A 17,041-nucleotide genomic window follows, 5' to 3' on the forward strand; every position below is an offset into this window, starting at 1 on the left:
ACAATATTTAAAGCATCCCTGCATTTTCAAAAAAATTCAAAATTTTGGTGGGATAAAAGATCTGGGTTTAGTTCTTGTTTCAGTCTGCTTCCAAGTTTACATACTCAATACCAAAATCAAATGGAACGATTTTCAGCTTGGTTTAGGTAGGAAGCTAGTTCGATTTGATTTTGGTCCACAATTTCAGTCAGATTTCAATTTAAGTTTCGGGGGTTTTTTTTTTTTTTTTTTTTTAACACCATCACATCCAGTCCCCAGCTACCCCTTTATGGCTTTATCACGTGGCTTGCCCATTAGGACATTTGCGTGATTAATATTTTGATTGAGTCCATCCATTAGAGAATCTGCACATAAATAGGCAAATGCGTTTCTTCAAAGCCCAACTTCGAGGGCCTCATTTTTTGTGTCTACAATTGGATGGTGATACAGCGCCCAAAATCATGAACTGGGCCAAAACAAGTGTACTTGCAGGGTTTAGGAGGAAAAAAAAGTGCCACGTGGCTTATTCGAAAGGTGTCCCAAGGTTAGGTGTCAACGTGGCAAATTTTTATTGTAGAAACACATCAGGCTGCATGTACGGCTGAGCTCTAAGTGTTTTAAACTCCAACAAAAACATGACAGGTAGACACCTTTCCTTTATCATAATTCCGGAACACCGTACTGGATGCCAACTCATAAGAATAATGATGCAGTGACATTGAAAATGACATCATGAAATATCAGTAATGTGTAAAACGATGTCAATTTCAATGTCATTTTGGATTCACATAGTGAGGGGAAGACCTGATAAATGTAGACATAGTGAAAGCGAAAAAAGAATTCACCTTCAATATCAGAAGACTTAAGACTCTAAAAATTAAAAGTGGAATAGATGAACATAATTCATTTAGCCAACTCCAAATCTTTAGGATGAACTATGTACCAATATTTTAAGAGACTTGTATATTTGAAGTTTGGACTTTATAAGAGCTTTCGGGGAGTTCAAAAACTTCTAGATCGACATGGTGTGGTCCACTTCCTCAAGTAGATCAAAGTGGGAGCGATTTTCATTTGTAAGCATACTTAAGAGAGTAAGAAAGGTTAAGAGGGTGAAAAATAGAAGCTCATGCGCAAGAACTCATTGGAGAAGACTTACTTGGATCAGTAGGGAAGTTAACTCAGAGTTCCGCTTAGACAAGATGCTTGGAAAGCATAGTCTGAGTTGCAATGCTTGAGCAGTCATTAGTTGATTCCTGACATGCCAAGATCCGGCTCGTGAACTAAATAGTTAGAAATGCAAAACCATACGATTGAGACCAGATGCTGCACTCCCCAAGAGTCAAGTTATTGGAAATTCAAACTCCTTCACACATTAGCATCACGTGTCCCACTACGTGACAGTAACTCGATTTAGTGGGCACTACTACTGTTTAGTGATTCAAGCCATTTACAAGATTCAATGTAATAACAGTTTAGCACAGCTGAAAACACTTATGACGTTAATGAATTTGCTCTTACAGAACTCCCGTGAGTATTTATAAGATCATTACACTACAAATTCAAAACTGAAACATCTGTGAAAACTCATGAAACAATAAATAAACGTCATAATTCATTAACAGATGTTTCAAAAGACGAGGCCCTCGTCATCAACTAAGAACCACCCTTTCATGAGCGATACCACCATCTCATCTGTACATGTGCCAGTGCGGGCATCTTGTGTACCCAAGCATAAAAATTCTTTGAAGATGAATTTAACCTGAAAAATCCCAGTGGTTGAAGATGCATATGATGAACAAATTGTTTTTCATTCTAAGAGAACATTTACAAATTAGTTATTAAAAAAAAAAAAAAGGAGAAACAGAATACATACCGCAATGTCACCAAAGCCTCTATTCAAATGCGGAGGTAATCCCCTCTCTCCTGAAATCCACCATGAAAAGTTCTCTTTAAGAACGACTTCCTATTCAGTGACCAATTCTTCGCTGCCTTCCGCTTCCTCCAATCAGCTACGCGGGCATAGAGAGCTGGGAAAGCAAAGCACAGCAGTACAAGCAACAGCACTGCAACACATACAAACAAGACATTGCGAAAACCATCTTTTATGGCAGGATCCTTTTGCCCTGTCCATGGAACGCCTCCCACATTCATCCCAAACACTGTTAAGAGCACAACCCAAAAGAAGAGATTGGAGTCACAATTTTCTTGGTCTGATGGAAATTATCTATTAAAACTACAATTAACTTCAGAAGGAATTTTACCTCCAGTGATGATGGACAAAGGAAGGAATATTATTGAAAGGAATGAGAGATAGTAAAGCTTCCTGTTTATTTGTTCGGCTTGCCAACTGTCAAGACCAGCCTGCACTGCTGTGACACGATTGGCTATAAACCCAACATTTTCTTTTAGCCTCCTGAGCCGTCCAATTAGCTCTTCGAGAGAGACAATGTCTTCACTGGCAAACCAACTTTTTGTAGCACATTTTTCTTTAACACGCGGGAAAACTTGTTCCCCATGTGCGATCACCTGGGCAAAAGCAGAATTAAGTTATATTTTTAACCAAACCAAACCCACGGCATACTTGATTGCAAATTGGCATGACCCATTCTACAAGATCACCTACAACCAATTTAGGTTTAAAGTAATGGTGAATAATGTAGGAATTAATATCCATATGAGAAATCCTTATGATCATCCGATTGGGTCAATTTTGGAGTAGAAGATTTTCTAAGTGGAATGCATCAAATGATGGGTCTGACAACCGATCCTGTGTGTGCAATATGTACCACTATTTCATTGGTAAAATGTCCATAAGGTCTACCTCAAAATTTTTCTTTCCATATACAATTGAGTATGTTTTTTTTTTGGTTAAAAAATGGCTAGTCTAAGAAGCTACCTGTAGGAGACGCTGCAAATTTAGATGCAATTTGGGAAATCTTCTGTCATCCTGCATTTGCTTCTTCAAAGCAAAACCACCTGCAATCAAGATAAAGAGATCAGACTTTGAGTTCTAAACCAAGAACAAACCATGCAAACCCACAAAAGAACAATATGCACTCAGAACTCCCATATTTAGTATTGGGACAAAAACATAGTAAAAGGAAAACAATACACCATTGAATTGGCAAGAACAATGAAAACAAGGAATTCTATTCTTTAAATCATTTTCTATGTTTCGCTACTTACCAAAAATGTTTAATTAAATAAAGAGAATGGCTACCTATAATTAATTACATTATTCATGTTTAAAATCAAAGAGGTTGGCAATAAGTTTGAAATTCAAGAATGACCACAAGCCAATTCTATATATATATGTATAATCTACAAATAGTAATTAAACTCCATAGTTTAAAATAATGGGCATTATAGCAGTTCACAAGGGACCAATTACAATATATTTAAATAACATCTAAACATTACTGACCCATTTCCCTGTTCATAGCAGATTATATCTTTTAAAATAAAACGGCTAACACATTACGTAACCTCATCATTTAGGCATAAATTTTTTCAAAAGTAATGATTTTAAAGTGTAAATAATGGTATTATTTTGTTGTTTTTTTATATGAAAATACAGCTGTTACAACAGTTTTAATTTCTTTTAAGTTCATTTTCTGAACCCCGTTTTTACAAATGTTGTTTAGCATCAATTTTGAGTGACATCTCCATAGAATGCCATTATAATGGTTGCAACTGTATCAGCAACATACCACCTTCACATCAATATAATGGAGATGTAGAAAAACAGAAAAATATTCTCCCAATTGAGCACCAAGAGCACAAATTAATTATCCATATGTATCACAAAAGTCAACATCCTATTTTCCTCGTAACCAATCAAAAGAAAAAAAAAAGAACCGATCCACCAATGAACTAATCATCGACAAAATGGAAATAAAAAGTAAACAGGATTCATTGGGTAGCTGAAAACTGCTATTAGATGGAAATTACCTTTATCCAAATCAAGCTCCACTGAATCCAACTCGATCTCAAGATTGGTCACTATGTCCTGAAGGTGATCCATGTGTGTATCGATAACATGGACAAGAAGATTCGAAATGGTAGTTGGAACCGGATTATCGCCCTCCTCAGAATGATTCATTGTCAATAGAAACTTAAGAACATGTTCCTTAATTACAATTCCACTTCCCTCCTCCTCTTCACCTCTAACCACATTAGGACTCTCTACACTAGGAATCTCAGAAAGAAGAGATTGACCCGTTGGCGAGAAACCCAATCTAGGAACACGGCCCAATGACACAGTGATCAGTGAGTTCTCAGTGAGTCTTGCGGCAATCTTGATGGTAAAATTACTAGAACCGGGGCCCGGTGAATTCGCCCTGAAGATGAGGGCCCCATCAACATGCCCACAAAAGGGTCCGTTACTGACGAGCGAAAGGATGTCCTGGAGTTTCAATGGAGGGCAAAGAACATCGATAAGGTATTCTGCGGATAACGAGAGCCTTTGATTTCCCCTTGGAAGTTCAACATGATACCAACAAAATTCTTTACCAATACCTTCTGTGAGATCCCATTCCTTGGTAAAATAATTCCCAAACCCGTCGAATGTATAAGCTTTTTGTCTCACTGCACCAGGAAAATGGGGTCTATAGAGACGGGTTTCCTTGAAAGGAGTTTCTGTCGAAGGTTCTCTATCTATTTCTTCTGACTCTCCATTTGGTTCTTTGTGAGTAGCCTCCATATAGGTACAAGGTTCAATAAAATAGAAACCTAATTCTAATCTATCTCTGTTAACAATAAAAGATCAAATATTGGAATCCTAAATCACCTTAGACAAGATCTAGATAATTTAAAGCCTACACCTTAGAAACCCAGTTAAGTTTGTTGTTTCTTGTAAGTAATCTGTGTAAATTGATCTATTTCAGTACTGAAGTGCTGGGAAATCAATTTCTTCAGATTGAATTCGAATCAAAGTGAATTTCATTAAAACAAGGACAACCCAAATCTAGTAATCAAAAACCCATATCAGAATCAACAAAACCACGCCATTTCTAAACTCTAGAAACCAGCAAGATTTCGAATATTCAGTATTTAGCATTCATCCAACCCAGAAAAAAAATAAAAAATCAACCTTTCAGAATTCATTCAATCCCCTCTACAGATCAAACACATAATCAACCATAACCCACAAGTTCCTACATCATTCAAACCCCAGAAAATCAGTAACCTTCCTTCCAAAATAAAAAACCCAACTCAGAAAAAGTAAAACCAATTTATAAAAAAAAGTTCAGAAATCGACACAAAAAGTGGACTCAATTTGCCTGTTTTGACCCTGTTGAAGTTGGTTGAACAACAAATATTGAAAATTAACAAACAAGATAAGCGTGGAAGGCTTCAATACACATAAGGAGAAGATCAAGGGAAGAAAGATTAAGAAATCTAGAAGGACACGTAGTAAACATTATTTAATTGTTATTAAAATTTTAAAAATAACACAAATATGAAAGTCCACACGTTAGCCCATTATCTGTACATCTTCGCTCTGAATTCTAGGGTGTCACTGTCACCTTAAATTTACCAAATTTGGGATCCGACCGGCACTAAATATTGGAAACCACCATCCTTGTTGTACCGATTGAAGTATGAAACCTCGATTGGATCAGTCGGATGTTAATGTTGTTTTTGTTTTTGGATTTTTTTTTTTTTTTAAGTCGTGCGCGCGCGTGGTTTTTACTAAGGTTTAAAAGTCGTATTAATTTGATAAATGTATCTAAGTAAAGCGTTGGGAAGATTTGAGTTGGTATTAATTTAGATTAATTATGATTAGTATCATCGAGAATGGCTTGGTCAACACCAAATCCGTCAGTCCAAAACCAGATCAGGCGATCCTAGAAATTGGTTTTTAAAATCACAATTTATCCCTTTCATTTATTAGACCGCATGATGCAAGTTGCAACATCTCCTCCGGGGCTCATAACCTAAATCTGATTGAAAACAAATAATTTTAAATTGTGTATTTTACATCTGCATGGTATCCTATCATGTTTTTCAATTCCACGAGGATGTGTGATTAGAAAATTTTCCAAAGTTAAGAAAGTTTCTAAACAAGTAATTTAGAAGAGTCAATTAAAAATAAAGAAATCTCAATTGTTGGTATTATCGTCAATATTGAAAGTGTATTAAATGTTGACAAAACCATCACACATATAAAAGTCTTACTAACACTTATGGAATAGTTTATTAATATTATTTGATAGTTCTATCAACACTTATGACACTCTTGGCATTTATGACAATATCAATAATTATTTAAGAATTTTCCCTTAAAAATAAGAGTTTACTCTCCTTCCATATAACCCTATCATCCTCTATTTTTGCAACCCCCTTGCCATGAAGTCATTGTTTAGAGCTCTATGATAGTAATTGCTTTAAAAGTTATGCCATGTTTAAGTTCAAGATTGGTATGATATCAATAGAGTAGTGATTCCTTTGATATTGAAAAGTAGAAATAAATAGTATAATTTGATAGATCTTCACGAGCCACTCTATTGATAATTAATAGATGTTGAGTTTACACGATCAAGGTTGTGTGTTAATTCTTGAGTCAACGATACCCAACCATATATACACTAGCAGGATCAATAGATCACTAAAAACACAAGCTTTTGATCTTATATGGGTTTGAAGTTCGGAATGGACTAGTTTTAGGTGACGATGATCTTTAAGGTGAGGAGATGGTTGATTCCAAAACTTCTAACCCATATAAGAAAAAGAATAATTTTTTTTTTTTGTTTGGCTGAAACACACTTCCACGGATTAGATCTCTCTAGAAATGTTTGGATCTTAGAACACCACACCCTTCCTTTAGTAGTGCTAGCCTATATGGGCCTACATTTAAAAAAGAAGGGTGGGGTAGCTTAGATTTCCTTAGGAAAATGTATCCCTAGAAGATCGGTACTGCTCTCCATGGAATCAATATTTTAGCTCTTATCACAAGCATCTGTTTGATGGAGAGCCTCAACCAGGGGTTGAGACTAGAAAGACTCTTTTAACAAAGGAGTGGCCAAAAACAACTCCAATATCATTTGAATTGAAATATTGTGGCAAGTTGCATTTTGAAACGTCGTTATTAAAAATACTTTTCTAACTTTGAACACAACTCTCTTTGTCAAACATACAGCTGAGATGGGAGAAATGTACAATTCTCTAGGAATCGATATATTTTTCCTAGGAATTTGCTTTTCTAAAGAATGTTAGGAATGTCTTTCCATCTCAATCAATTGAGACTAAAACAATAAACGTGGTTGGAGATTAGACCCATTTACTTCTAAATTAGCTTCTTCAAGCCCAACCCAACTTAGGAATGCTAGACATTTGATTACATTAACCTCGAAAATGTCTTATCTGCTATCATAGAGACCCTTGGTGAAAGTTCTCCATCATAAATGACAATGAGTACAACCTTTAGTGGTGGATTGGCATAAATTTCTGTATTTCATTCTTTATTTTGCTCTAATTGTTCGCGTGTCATCATGATAATTTTGGTTGCAATAGCATTCTTCTAATCAAAATTTAAAATCTCATCTCAAGGCAATATTTCAAAAAGGAAAAAAAGCAATTTTGTGAAATTGAAATATTCGGCCAAAACATTCTGAAACAAAAAGGAAATTGTAGACGCCTGAGAACGGCTTTCGCTTGTGACACCCCGTGTAGTGTCGGGATCGGTACTGATGTTGCCCCAACTTTTAAAGCCAGCTAGAGAAGCAGTCACGTGTCGGGGGGGCTTTTCATGCCTGGAAACCAGACAATTGAGGGAGTGCGTCTTGTGTACGATCACGAAACACACTTGAATGATGTGTTAATAAGAGGATGCCACCTGGGCGGAGCGCAAGATCTCATGATCGTGCATCCGCACCGATCAAGGATTACCAACAGGTAGGAGAACCCCCCATAGATTCCTAAAAAAGGGGAGATTAAGTGGGTACCTGAAAGGGCATATTTTCTGGAATAGGATATTCTTTGTATGAGTCTTACCCATACTCCATAGAAATTTTTATTCAAACAACTCACATTTAAACCTGAATTCTAAGGGCCTGTTTGATTTGAATTATTGACTTGATTTTTTTCATAATTAAAAACCAAAAATACAGAGAATTAGAAATAGTTCTCATAATGTTAGCTCTTCTTATTCTCACACTATCCAGTTATAACGATCTTGAGATACTTCTTGCTATAAAAATAATAATAATAATTAACAATAATGATATTAATAATATAATTATTATTAAAAATAATATCAATGTAATAGTAACATTACAACAACAATAATAATAATCATAGTTTTTTTTTATATGTAAAAATAGAAAATTATCATCGGGTAATCTCAATGTGTCCCTTAAATGTATAATTCACTTGAAAACTAATAGAAAATGACCTAAATGCCTTCTTTTTCAATCTCTTTCCAAAAAAAAAATTTATTGTCTAAAAAATCCATTGTTTCCAATCTTAAGGACAAGTAATTTTTTTTTTCTAATTGAGTGTCCGAGTCAATTTGCGTACACCACAACTAATCTCAGGGAGGACTACCACAGCAACCCACCGCCATGGTCCCCCAATTAAATAATGAGAAAAATCTAAGAGGGGAATCGAACCCGTGACGTGCGTCTAACCCATACTTTACGAGCTCGCCCTTACCACTTAGGCAACCCAAAAAAAAATTGGACCATTTCTCAATTTGTGTGTGTCATCCTTGCGCAGGGACCAAGCAAATCTTCTCTATATCGTTCCAATTTTATCCGATGTCTCCGAAGAGATTATTACCATTTTAATCTTAAGATGTGTAATTGACTAATTTTTTTTCACAAGATCAATTTTTAAGAACAATGTTAACAAATGAAATTTTGGATTCTGAAAATCAGTTTAATTCCATAATCTAATTTTGACAATCAGAATCAAGTTTCACAATTCAAATCAAATACCCCTTAACAACTTTACCATAGGGGAGTACTACGTTGTACACGAGTAGATCCTATGTAGGTTCGTTTTTTCCATAGCTCTCCATTATTTAAATTTACGAGTTCAGTGACCATCCATTTTTAAACACTTAATCTGATACAAGATGTTTTTTTCCTTCCAAATCTGATCTAAACCATGAGTATTAGAGGACTGAGTTGTTATTTATTTTCAATGTGATGTTTTGTGGACTGTAAAATAGAGAGCTACAGAGGATCTGTTCCCTTTGTACACTACCACTAGATCTAATCCGCACCATCCATTCGTCATAACATGGTCAAACACATATTTTAATACGATAATTCACTCATGCAAACAATGTAAAAGAAACGCTTATAAATTTACTAAACTAAAACTTACACTTGTTTTCTGTTCAAATTACAAAATTAGCCATCTATATCATTACTCTTCTTCCACGTTGTAACGGGACATGAATCCATCAGTTGAATCACACACCAACCCACCACCTCACCTCAAGCGGTTTCACCAACCCCTCAAAAACCACTTCCTGAAACCAGAAAACCGGTTTTCATTGATCATCATGAAGTGGTTTTGGGACAGGAGCAGCAAACCTAGAAGAAAACCCACGATAGGAATCCTCACTTTCTTCGTCCCAACCACCATCATCGAAGTTCTGAGAATAGCTTATAGGGTCATACCTGAATCCTTGGGATTTGGGTTTTGATTGCTTGATTTTGAGAGACTTTGCTATGTTGTAACCAACAGTACTTGTTTTTCTACTTTTTCTCCATTGGAGCTTAAGCTTGAGACGACCCCAGCAAGAAAATAAACCGACTTCTTCTGCTTCTGTGGGAGAGGAGGACTTCTCCATAGCTTAATTATCTCTTTTGGAGGAAAGACTTTCAAGCTTGAGAAGTGAAGAATTATTATATATATTTTTTATTTTTGTAGGGTTGCTCTCTCCTTCTCCGTCTCTATGTGTGTGTGTGTGTGTGTGTGAAAGAGATAAGAGAGCGAGAGAGAGAGAGAGAGAGAGAGAGAGAGAGAGTGTCGATGGACTGAATAAATAGAAATAGGAATATGTCGTTTTGGCTTGATTTTTTGTTGCAAGTAAATAGCAAAAAGAATCTTGTATGACTGTGTGGTTGTTGGACTTTCCTGAAAACTGGAAAATTACTATTTAAATTCGTTGAGTTGGGTTGGGTCCTAGTCGATCTAGGAGAATAGGACCAATCCAATGAGAATAGAATCCGTTAATATCGATCCAATATGAAACCGATTTGATAACAATTGGATTGGATCCGGATCAAATCAAAGTCAAACTGTGAATTTGAAAGTGTGTTGACGTGGTCCGGACTTGGAGAGAATCTTCTCCAACAGAGATGATTTCAAGCACAAAGTCGAAGTCGATAGAAAGATTATTAGGATCATTCAAAATCATCTCAACGAAGATCATACCGCATGAGTAATTGCCTTTGATGAGGTAGTAGAAACATATTTCTGTAAACTTGCAAGCACCACCATCAAACAAAGATGTCCCTTTCATCAAAGGCAATAACTCATACACTATGATCTTTATTGCGATGATTTTTAATGATCCTAATAATCTTTCTGCCGACTTCGACTTTGTTTATTCATTAAGAGAGGATGAAATAATGTGGTTGAAATTAGGGATGTCAATGGGTATCCATCTAACCAAATCAAAATCGAAAACTCTGATTCTAATTCCTTCTTATTGGAATCAATTAGAGCTGGATCTAGAGTGGAATTGAATCGATAAGAATTGGAATCATTAGGTTTTATCCAATGGATACCCACGTGTACTCGGAATCGATTTATTTTGTCATTTCTTTTCATACTATAGATGATTTAAAGTATTTTTTTTATTTCAAAATAAATACATGTTGTATAAAATTCTTCACTTTTTCATATAAATTATCCATTACAGCTTAAAATGAGTTTCTCTTCTAAAAATTTATTCATTTTAACTAAGATAAATTTTATTTTTGAAAAAAATAATTAATTTGTATCTTCGATATACCAAATTATAATTAACTTAATAATTCTACTGCTAATATGTTAATTTTTTGAAAATATATTTTTTTTATAATGATTTGAAATATTTTTTTCTCATTCAATTCTTGAAAATCGGAACCAATGGGTATATGTGATTTTTGACAGTTCCGATTTCATTTATTTTGGAACCGGAACCAATATCCAAACTAAATACAATGGTTTACTTAGAAACAGATCCATTGTCACCCCTATACACCACAAACTCATTTGTAAATGTTTTACAATGCAAATGGTTTGTGATGAATGATTGACTGTGCTGATTTGTGATATTTTTTGTGCCGCAAATCATTTGTTGAAATTTCTTAAGAATTTAGGTGATCCATACTAACTCTCATTCCATTACATAAAACACTTAAAATTTAATTCTCAATAAACATATTGGTAAATCAAGAATTCGGGTGGTATGATGGTAAACAAATTGAGTTTTTCCAAGAAATGTTACTTGCGAGTGTACAATTTCCTCAATGTACCCTCTTGGTGGGAAAACATTGTTTGACTCAAGCCCTTGAGAAACTGATTTTCTTGTTGGAAAAAAAAACCATAATGTTACAATTTCCTCAATGTACCCTCTTGGTGGGAAAACATTGTTTGACTCAAGCCCTTGAGAAACTGATTTTCTTGTTGGGAAAAAAAACCATAATGTTACTCCCGACGATTACACCCACTCCCCCCCCCCCCAAAAAAAAAAAAAAAAAAAAAAAAAACATTAAAAAATATTAAGCTGCTTAAGTGCAACCAAACATAGGGAAATAAGTTACTTGGAAATCCATTTTCTTCATGACACTTTTCTCGAGAAATTGATTTTCCAAAAAGAAAAACAGTATCACTTCCAAAAGGAAATATTTTCACAGAAAAGATCATAGGGGAAATATACTTTGGAGAACCATCCTTCGAGTCGAACATGCTGTGGGCATGATAGTTGCAAGTCGGAAACAGAGATGAAAAAAGAATAAAAACAAAAATGAAAAGGATGTGTTCTGCACTTGGGGATGAGGATAAACACATGCTGCTGGGACAATGATAGCACAGCCCAAAATAATGTTCACAATGTACTCAAATAGCATTAAAACAACTCTAGTTAATTTAATTATCATCGGAAATTTCAGGTGATAAGAGCCCATAGTTTGGAACTATGTTACCTGGTTTATTGGTTCAAATTCGGGTTCATGCTTCGCCACTCTAGAATGAACCCGGTTCGTTGGGGGTAGGCAGAGATAATTCCTTTCTTGATTCACTTTTGTTTCATAGATCGGTTTGCTAGCTTAGTTCGCTTGTGCTTATATATATTTCAAATTTACAAGTTAAAAGAACAATTATAATGTTAAAAAATTCTTAGTTAAATAGAAACAAATTAATACAGTAATTCAAATTTCAAATGTAAATAATGAAAAGAAAATAAAAAATTGGTCTGGTTCACCAAACTAATTATAAAATTGTTTGGTTTGCCAAACCAAATCAAAATTTCTGTGGGTTCGTGGTTCGCTTGATTTTACAAACCGAGTGCAAACCTCAGTTCATACCTGTTCATGGTTCGAATTAGTAGCAATGACTTGGGTAACATAGGTTTGGAATGGTTGGCAACACCCGTCAGGTTAATATTGGCCTAGGAGATCTTCTAGGTGGTATTCACTGAATCATAGAGAAAACAATATCGAGATGACTTCAACGGACTCGACCCATGTTTTCATCAGCATTAAAAATCTTGTTTCGTATGAATCTCTCTCCCCAAGCACCTAAAACCTCTCAAAATAGACATCTTAGATGCAGCCCAGATTACAAAATTATTGAGTTTGGCAGTAAAAGCTCAAAATAACAGGTCTAAAATCTGGAGAGCAACTTCCAAAAGGAACAAATCCACTCATACATCAAACTCAATCTATTGTTAGACCAATTAAAGGCCCTCTTACCTATGTTTTTGAGATGCGACACATTCTGTTCTTGAACATTCAGGAGGTTCGTGATTCAGTCATCAAAATTAAGCACTAAAAAGCTCAGGCAGTATGCTTCTCGACCTAAACTGAACAAAGGTAACATATGTTATCCTTAACAAAAGGCACCTTTTTTTGGTTTGTGTGTGTGTGTGTGTCCTATCTCCCCTGATGCTAGATTATGGCAGACAAGCACAAAAGCTTCTTATGATAAGTTGAGGTTTGTTTTCCATCTAGAACCTCTTCTTGTCAAGTTTTTAGTTCTATGGTGCCAACTTTCAACCACTAAGATATTCTATTACTAAAGTCGAGACCTAAAGCTGAGTCTCAATATCTAAGATAGAGGATGACATGCTCAGAGTCAAGTCAACTCATTTTTTATCGCTTGTGGGGAACCACCTCAACCTTCACAGCTTAGGTAACATACAAGTTTTTGTCTTTCTATGTGATGTAAGGTCAAACATTTTTTTATGGGTAAGCTACTAAGCTGGACTTGAATCCACGATAAACTATATTACTTGTTCAGTTATAAAGTACAACAAGTAACAATGCTTCCGGGGCCGAATCAAGTTTGCACAACCCCTACAACTTCTTCTTTGATCGGTAACAAATGAAGGTGGGGTTTCAATCTAGGTCTGTAGCACAACCACTCACAGACTTTACAAACTAACCAAGTTGGCACCTTCAAACCTCGTGACTTTTAGCTCTTAATTTTACTATTGGTTAAACAATACCTAGCCTCTGCACCTAGTTAGCACTAATGTTTGAGGCAACTATCCAACATCAGCTTGTGGGGAGAATACTTTAATCCCATCTTTTCATCAGTAAAAGAGACATTTATTAGAAATGGAACAAAAAAAGTTACAAGGAATAACAACAAGGAGGAAATCAGTAAGAAAAATTCAACAACAGAACAACACTGCTTCTATATTTTAACCATCTATATAAAAAGAAATGATAACATTATCACACAAAAGCAGACCTTGGAAGTAGAATAGCCAAAAAACTGATTAACCATTCATTCTTACAAGGGAAAAGATCCATTAGATTCCCTTGGTGGAAACACAACACTCTATATTGATGAGAAAATAACTTTTTCAATAGCAATAACAGTAAGAAATAAATGCAAACATATTCTTGTCAATGAGAGAAAACTATGACATCTGTGCAAAGAAAATGAAAGGACAAGGCACACTTAATTAAGTACATATATTTAATATAAAAATTAGATATCCAAGTATATAAGAGATATAAAGTACAACTCATAACTGGGAGGGACTAGGGATTTTGTACCAAAATTGAGTTTGATTGCACTTGTTATGACAAGGAAAAGAAGCCTGATCAAGGTAAATGAAAAATGGTTGAGAAGCTTATGCAGCCATCTATGGAGGAAAATTTAAACAAACAAAATCCAATGTATAAGTTACTCCCACCCATCCAAGACCTCGACAAAGTTCACTGTCCAACCTACATCTTGATTGTCACATGTTGTGCTGAGCTTTTCTGCACAACACCTCTGTAGCACAATTCATTTAATAACTCCAAAGCCTCATTGACAAGACCTTCATAAGCTACACCTTCAATAAGGATGGTGTATGTAGCTTCCGTAGGTTTACACCCCTTAGATACCATAGAGGCCAAAAGATCGATAGCACGGTCAGTCTGACGAGCCTTGCAAAGCCCCAACATGATGGAATTATAAGTAATTGCGTTCGGTTTGACACCCAATCCTTCTAGTTCATGAAAGAACTCAATGGCTTCATTAACCTTACCTTCTCTACTTAGCCCAGACACTAGCGACGAATAGGTGATTACATCAGGTTGGAGACCTTTTGCTAGCATCTCTTCCAGAAGTTCTATGGCACGTTCTGTATCCCCCATCTTTGAAAGCCCATCGATTACCGTATTATATGTGATCAGCACGGGAGTACAACCTTTACTACCTAGCTGGTGAAGTAGCTCGACAGCAATTTCAACCTTGCCATCCTTGCATAAAGCAGTGAGCAACGTATTGTACGTCACAATGTCTGGATAACAACCTCGAGACACCATTACATCCAAGTATTGGATCGCCCGGTCCATTTTCTTTTCTTTGCAGAACCCATGAAGCAATGGGTTGTAACTGAGAGAATTGGGAATGCATCCATGTTGTGGCATCTTCTCCAAGATATCAATAGCTCGACCCAATAGACCTTTCCTACACAAGAAGTTGATCAAGATATTGAACGTAACAACACTAGGCGAACAACCTTTCCCAAGCATGTCGGCCAAGAGTTTCTCTGCATCCATCCATCTTCCAGTGCTACACATGCTACGTAGAATTATATTGTGAGTTATCACATTGGGCTGGCAACCATAAGATGACATGTTATTCAGAAACTTGATCGCTTCATCCAATCGTCCTTCCTTGCAAATCCCATTTATAAGAACGTTATAAGTAACCACATCAGGTTTACAACCCTTAGTCCTCATCTCATCCAGGAGTTTCATCGCCTGCCCAACCCCACTCTCCTTACATGTCGCTTCAATCAAAATCGTATATGTGATGACATCAGGATAACACTCCCTTTGCAACTGATGATCAAGAACTTCCATGGCTTGTTTCAACTTTCCACTATCACATAAGCTACGCAGAATTGTATTATATGTAACAACATCAGGTGCAACACTCATTCGATCCAACACCTGAAGAGCATTATCAATCTCACCCGACTTGCAATACCCACTAATCAACACATTGTAAGTTATAACATCAGGAACAGCCCCAGAATCTTCAAGAATCTCCAAAACCCTAGTTGCTTTCTTAGTCTTACCAACTTTACAAAAACCCCTAATCAGACTTGTACACGGGATTATGTCCGGAATGTCTCCGTGATAGACCATGTTCTCCAAAAACGTGAAACCTTCCTCCAATTCCCCATTTCTAACCAAGCGACGAAGATGATTATTAGTCTCGAAATCTTCGAAACTACGTGAATGATGCACCGAAGCAGAAGATGAATGCCCATTACTCGAATCCCCGTGAGTGGTTTTGGCTAGTTTGGGTAACCTACCATTAGAGCTAACAGTTTCCAACTTCGAAACAACCAAAGTCTGAGTCCTTCCGTTATTTCGATATCCATAAGGTTTTCTCACCACACTATCCGAAGATAAAACACAGCAACAAACCTTATACCCTAGAGAAACCTTTGTGAGAGAACAATTGTTGTTGTTTAAACTGAAGTCAGAATAAACCCTCGTCTTAACCCAAGAACCCAAGCTATTCTTCTCGGTGGTATCTCTCTGAACGCAGTTAAACGAAGAAAACCATCCATGGGTTTGTTTTGCAGGTATAACAAAATCCATCTTTTTCTTCAGTAGTAGTCAACAAAACTTATACCCAAATGTTTATAGAGAAAAGCCCAATAAAATCAGGGTTTTTAGTACATATGAGACTGTTTAGTAGAACAGAGTGCGAGGGTTTTAAACGGGTTTTGTACCACAGAAATCAACAAAAAATAAATAAATAAATATCCGGAGAGAAAGAGCTTACTCTGTAAGTAATGAGAGATTTGAGGAGACAGAGAAAGCTAAGAGAACGATAAAAAAAAAATCTTCTATGGTGGGACGATGTTTCATCTTGTATCTCAGTACGACACAACTATGGTTCTTACGCCTTATCCACTTTATTATGTGCCGAGAGTGCATTAGGGCATGAGATGGACAATTTAAATGTCAAACGTTGGTTAATCATATATCTGTTTGGCTGCGTTGATAAGCTCTCCAATATGAGGATGAAGGTGAGGTTTCCCCATTTCTACATGAGTCGTGATAATCTGGCTCTCCCACGGTGGCAAACTCAAAATACTCTCTTCACCTGGCATGTGCTGGAACCATAGATTTTAGGCCTTGGGATACATCTGCACATCCACATAAATACGTGCAGTTGTGGATCCCAAGAGAAAAGATCTATGTTTCTAGCCCATTCCACATTAGGAGAGTATTTTGAGTAGGGCACGTGGAGGAGCCAGAAAATTGTTACTCTTTCGACATTTGTTTTACTCTTCAAGCATGTGACTAGATAAGACCCCGACGAACATAGCATATTCTTGACATCTGTTCGACTAGGGGTGCAACTTGGTTCG

The 17,041-nt window shown here is 36.2% G+C and overlaps 2 protein-coding genes and 1 non-coding gene across 3 annotated transcripts; all 3 read right to left on the reverse strand.

Moving 5' to 3' along the window:
* Positions 1-1,439: 1,439 nt before the first annotated feature.
* LOC147402686 (uncharacterized) lies at positions 1,440-5,598 on the reverse strand. The gene is made up of 5 exons (XM_086438019.1): positions 3,931-5,598; positions 2,876-2,955; positions 2,241-2,505; positions 1,853-2,138; positions 1,440-1,738 (listed from the first exon to the last, which is right to left on the reverse strand). Exons 1-4 carry the CDS (start codon positions 4,679-4,681, stop codon positions 1,876-1,878), a joined length of 1,359 nt encoding a protein of 452 aa, XP_086294145.1. The 5' UTR covers positions 4,682-5,598; the 3' UTR covers positions 1,440-1,738; positions 1,853-1,875.
* A 3,053-nt stretch (positions 5,599-8,651) lies between these two features.
* Positions 8,652-8,754, reverse strand: LOC147402687 (U6 spliceosomal RNA). Its single transcript, XR_015178162.1, has one exon. It is a non-coding gene; the product is annotated as a U6 spliceosomal RNA (small nuclear RNA).
* A 5,358-nt stretch (positions 8,755-14,112) lies between these two features.
* LOC147402688 (Pentatricopeptide repeat (PPR-like) superfamily protein) lies at positions 14,113-16,674 on the reverse strand. The gene has a single exon (XM_086438020.1). It carries the CDS (start codon positions 16,260-16,262, stop codon positions 14,385-14,387), a length of 1,878 nt encoding a protein of 625 aa, XP_086294146.1. The 5' UTR covers positions 16,263-16,674; the 3' UTR covers positions 14,113-14,384.
* Positions 16,675-17,041: the final 367 nt, after the last annotated feature.

The sequence above is a fragment of the Akebia trifoliata genome, chromosome 4 (genome assembly GCF_017979445.1).
Source record: "Akebia trifoliata isolate Shusen 1 chromosome 4, ASM1797944v1, whole genome shotgun sequence".
NCBI classification, from domain to species: Eukaryota; Viridiplantae; Streptophyta; class Magnoliopsida; order Ranunculales; family Lardizabalaceae; genus Akebia; species Akebia trifoliata.

Coding starts and splice junctions, on each gene's coding strand:
- LOC147402686 (XM_086438019.1), bottom strand. CDS start 4,681: ATGGAGGCTACTCACAAAGAACCAAATGGAGAGTCAGAAGAAATAGAT. Junction 2,956..3,930: donor GGAGCTTGATTTGGATAAAG/GTAATTTCCATC, acceptor TCTTGATTGCAG/GTGGTTTTGCTTTGAAGAAG. Junction 2,139..2,240: donor TTTGTCCATCATCACTGGAG/GTAAAATTCCTT, acceptor TGCTCTTAACAG/TGTTTGGGATGAATGTGGGA.
- LOC147402688 (XM_086438020.1), bottom strand. CDS start 16,262: ATGGATTTTGTTATACCTGCAAAACAAACCCATGGATGGTTTTCTTCG.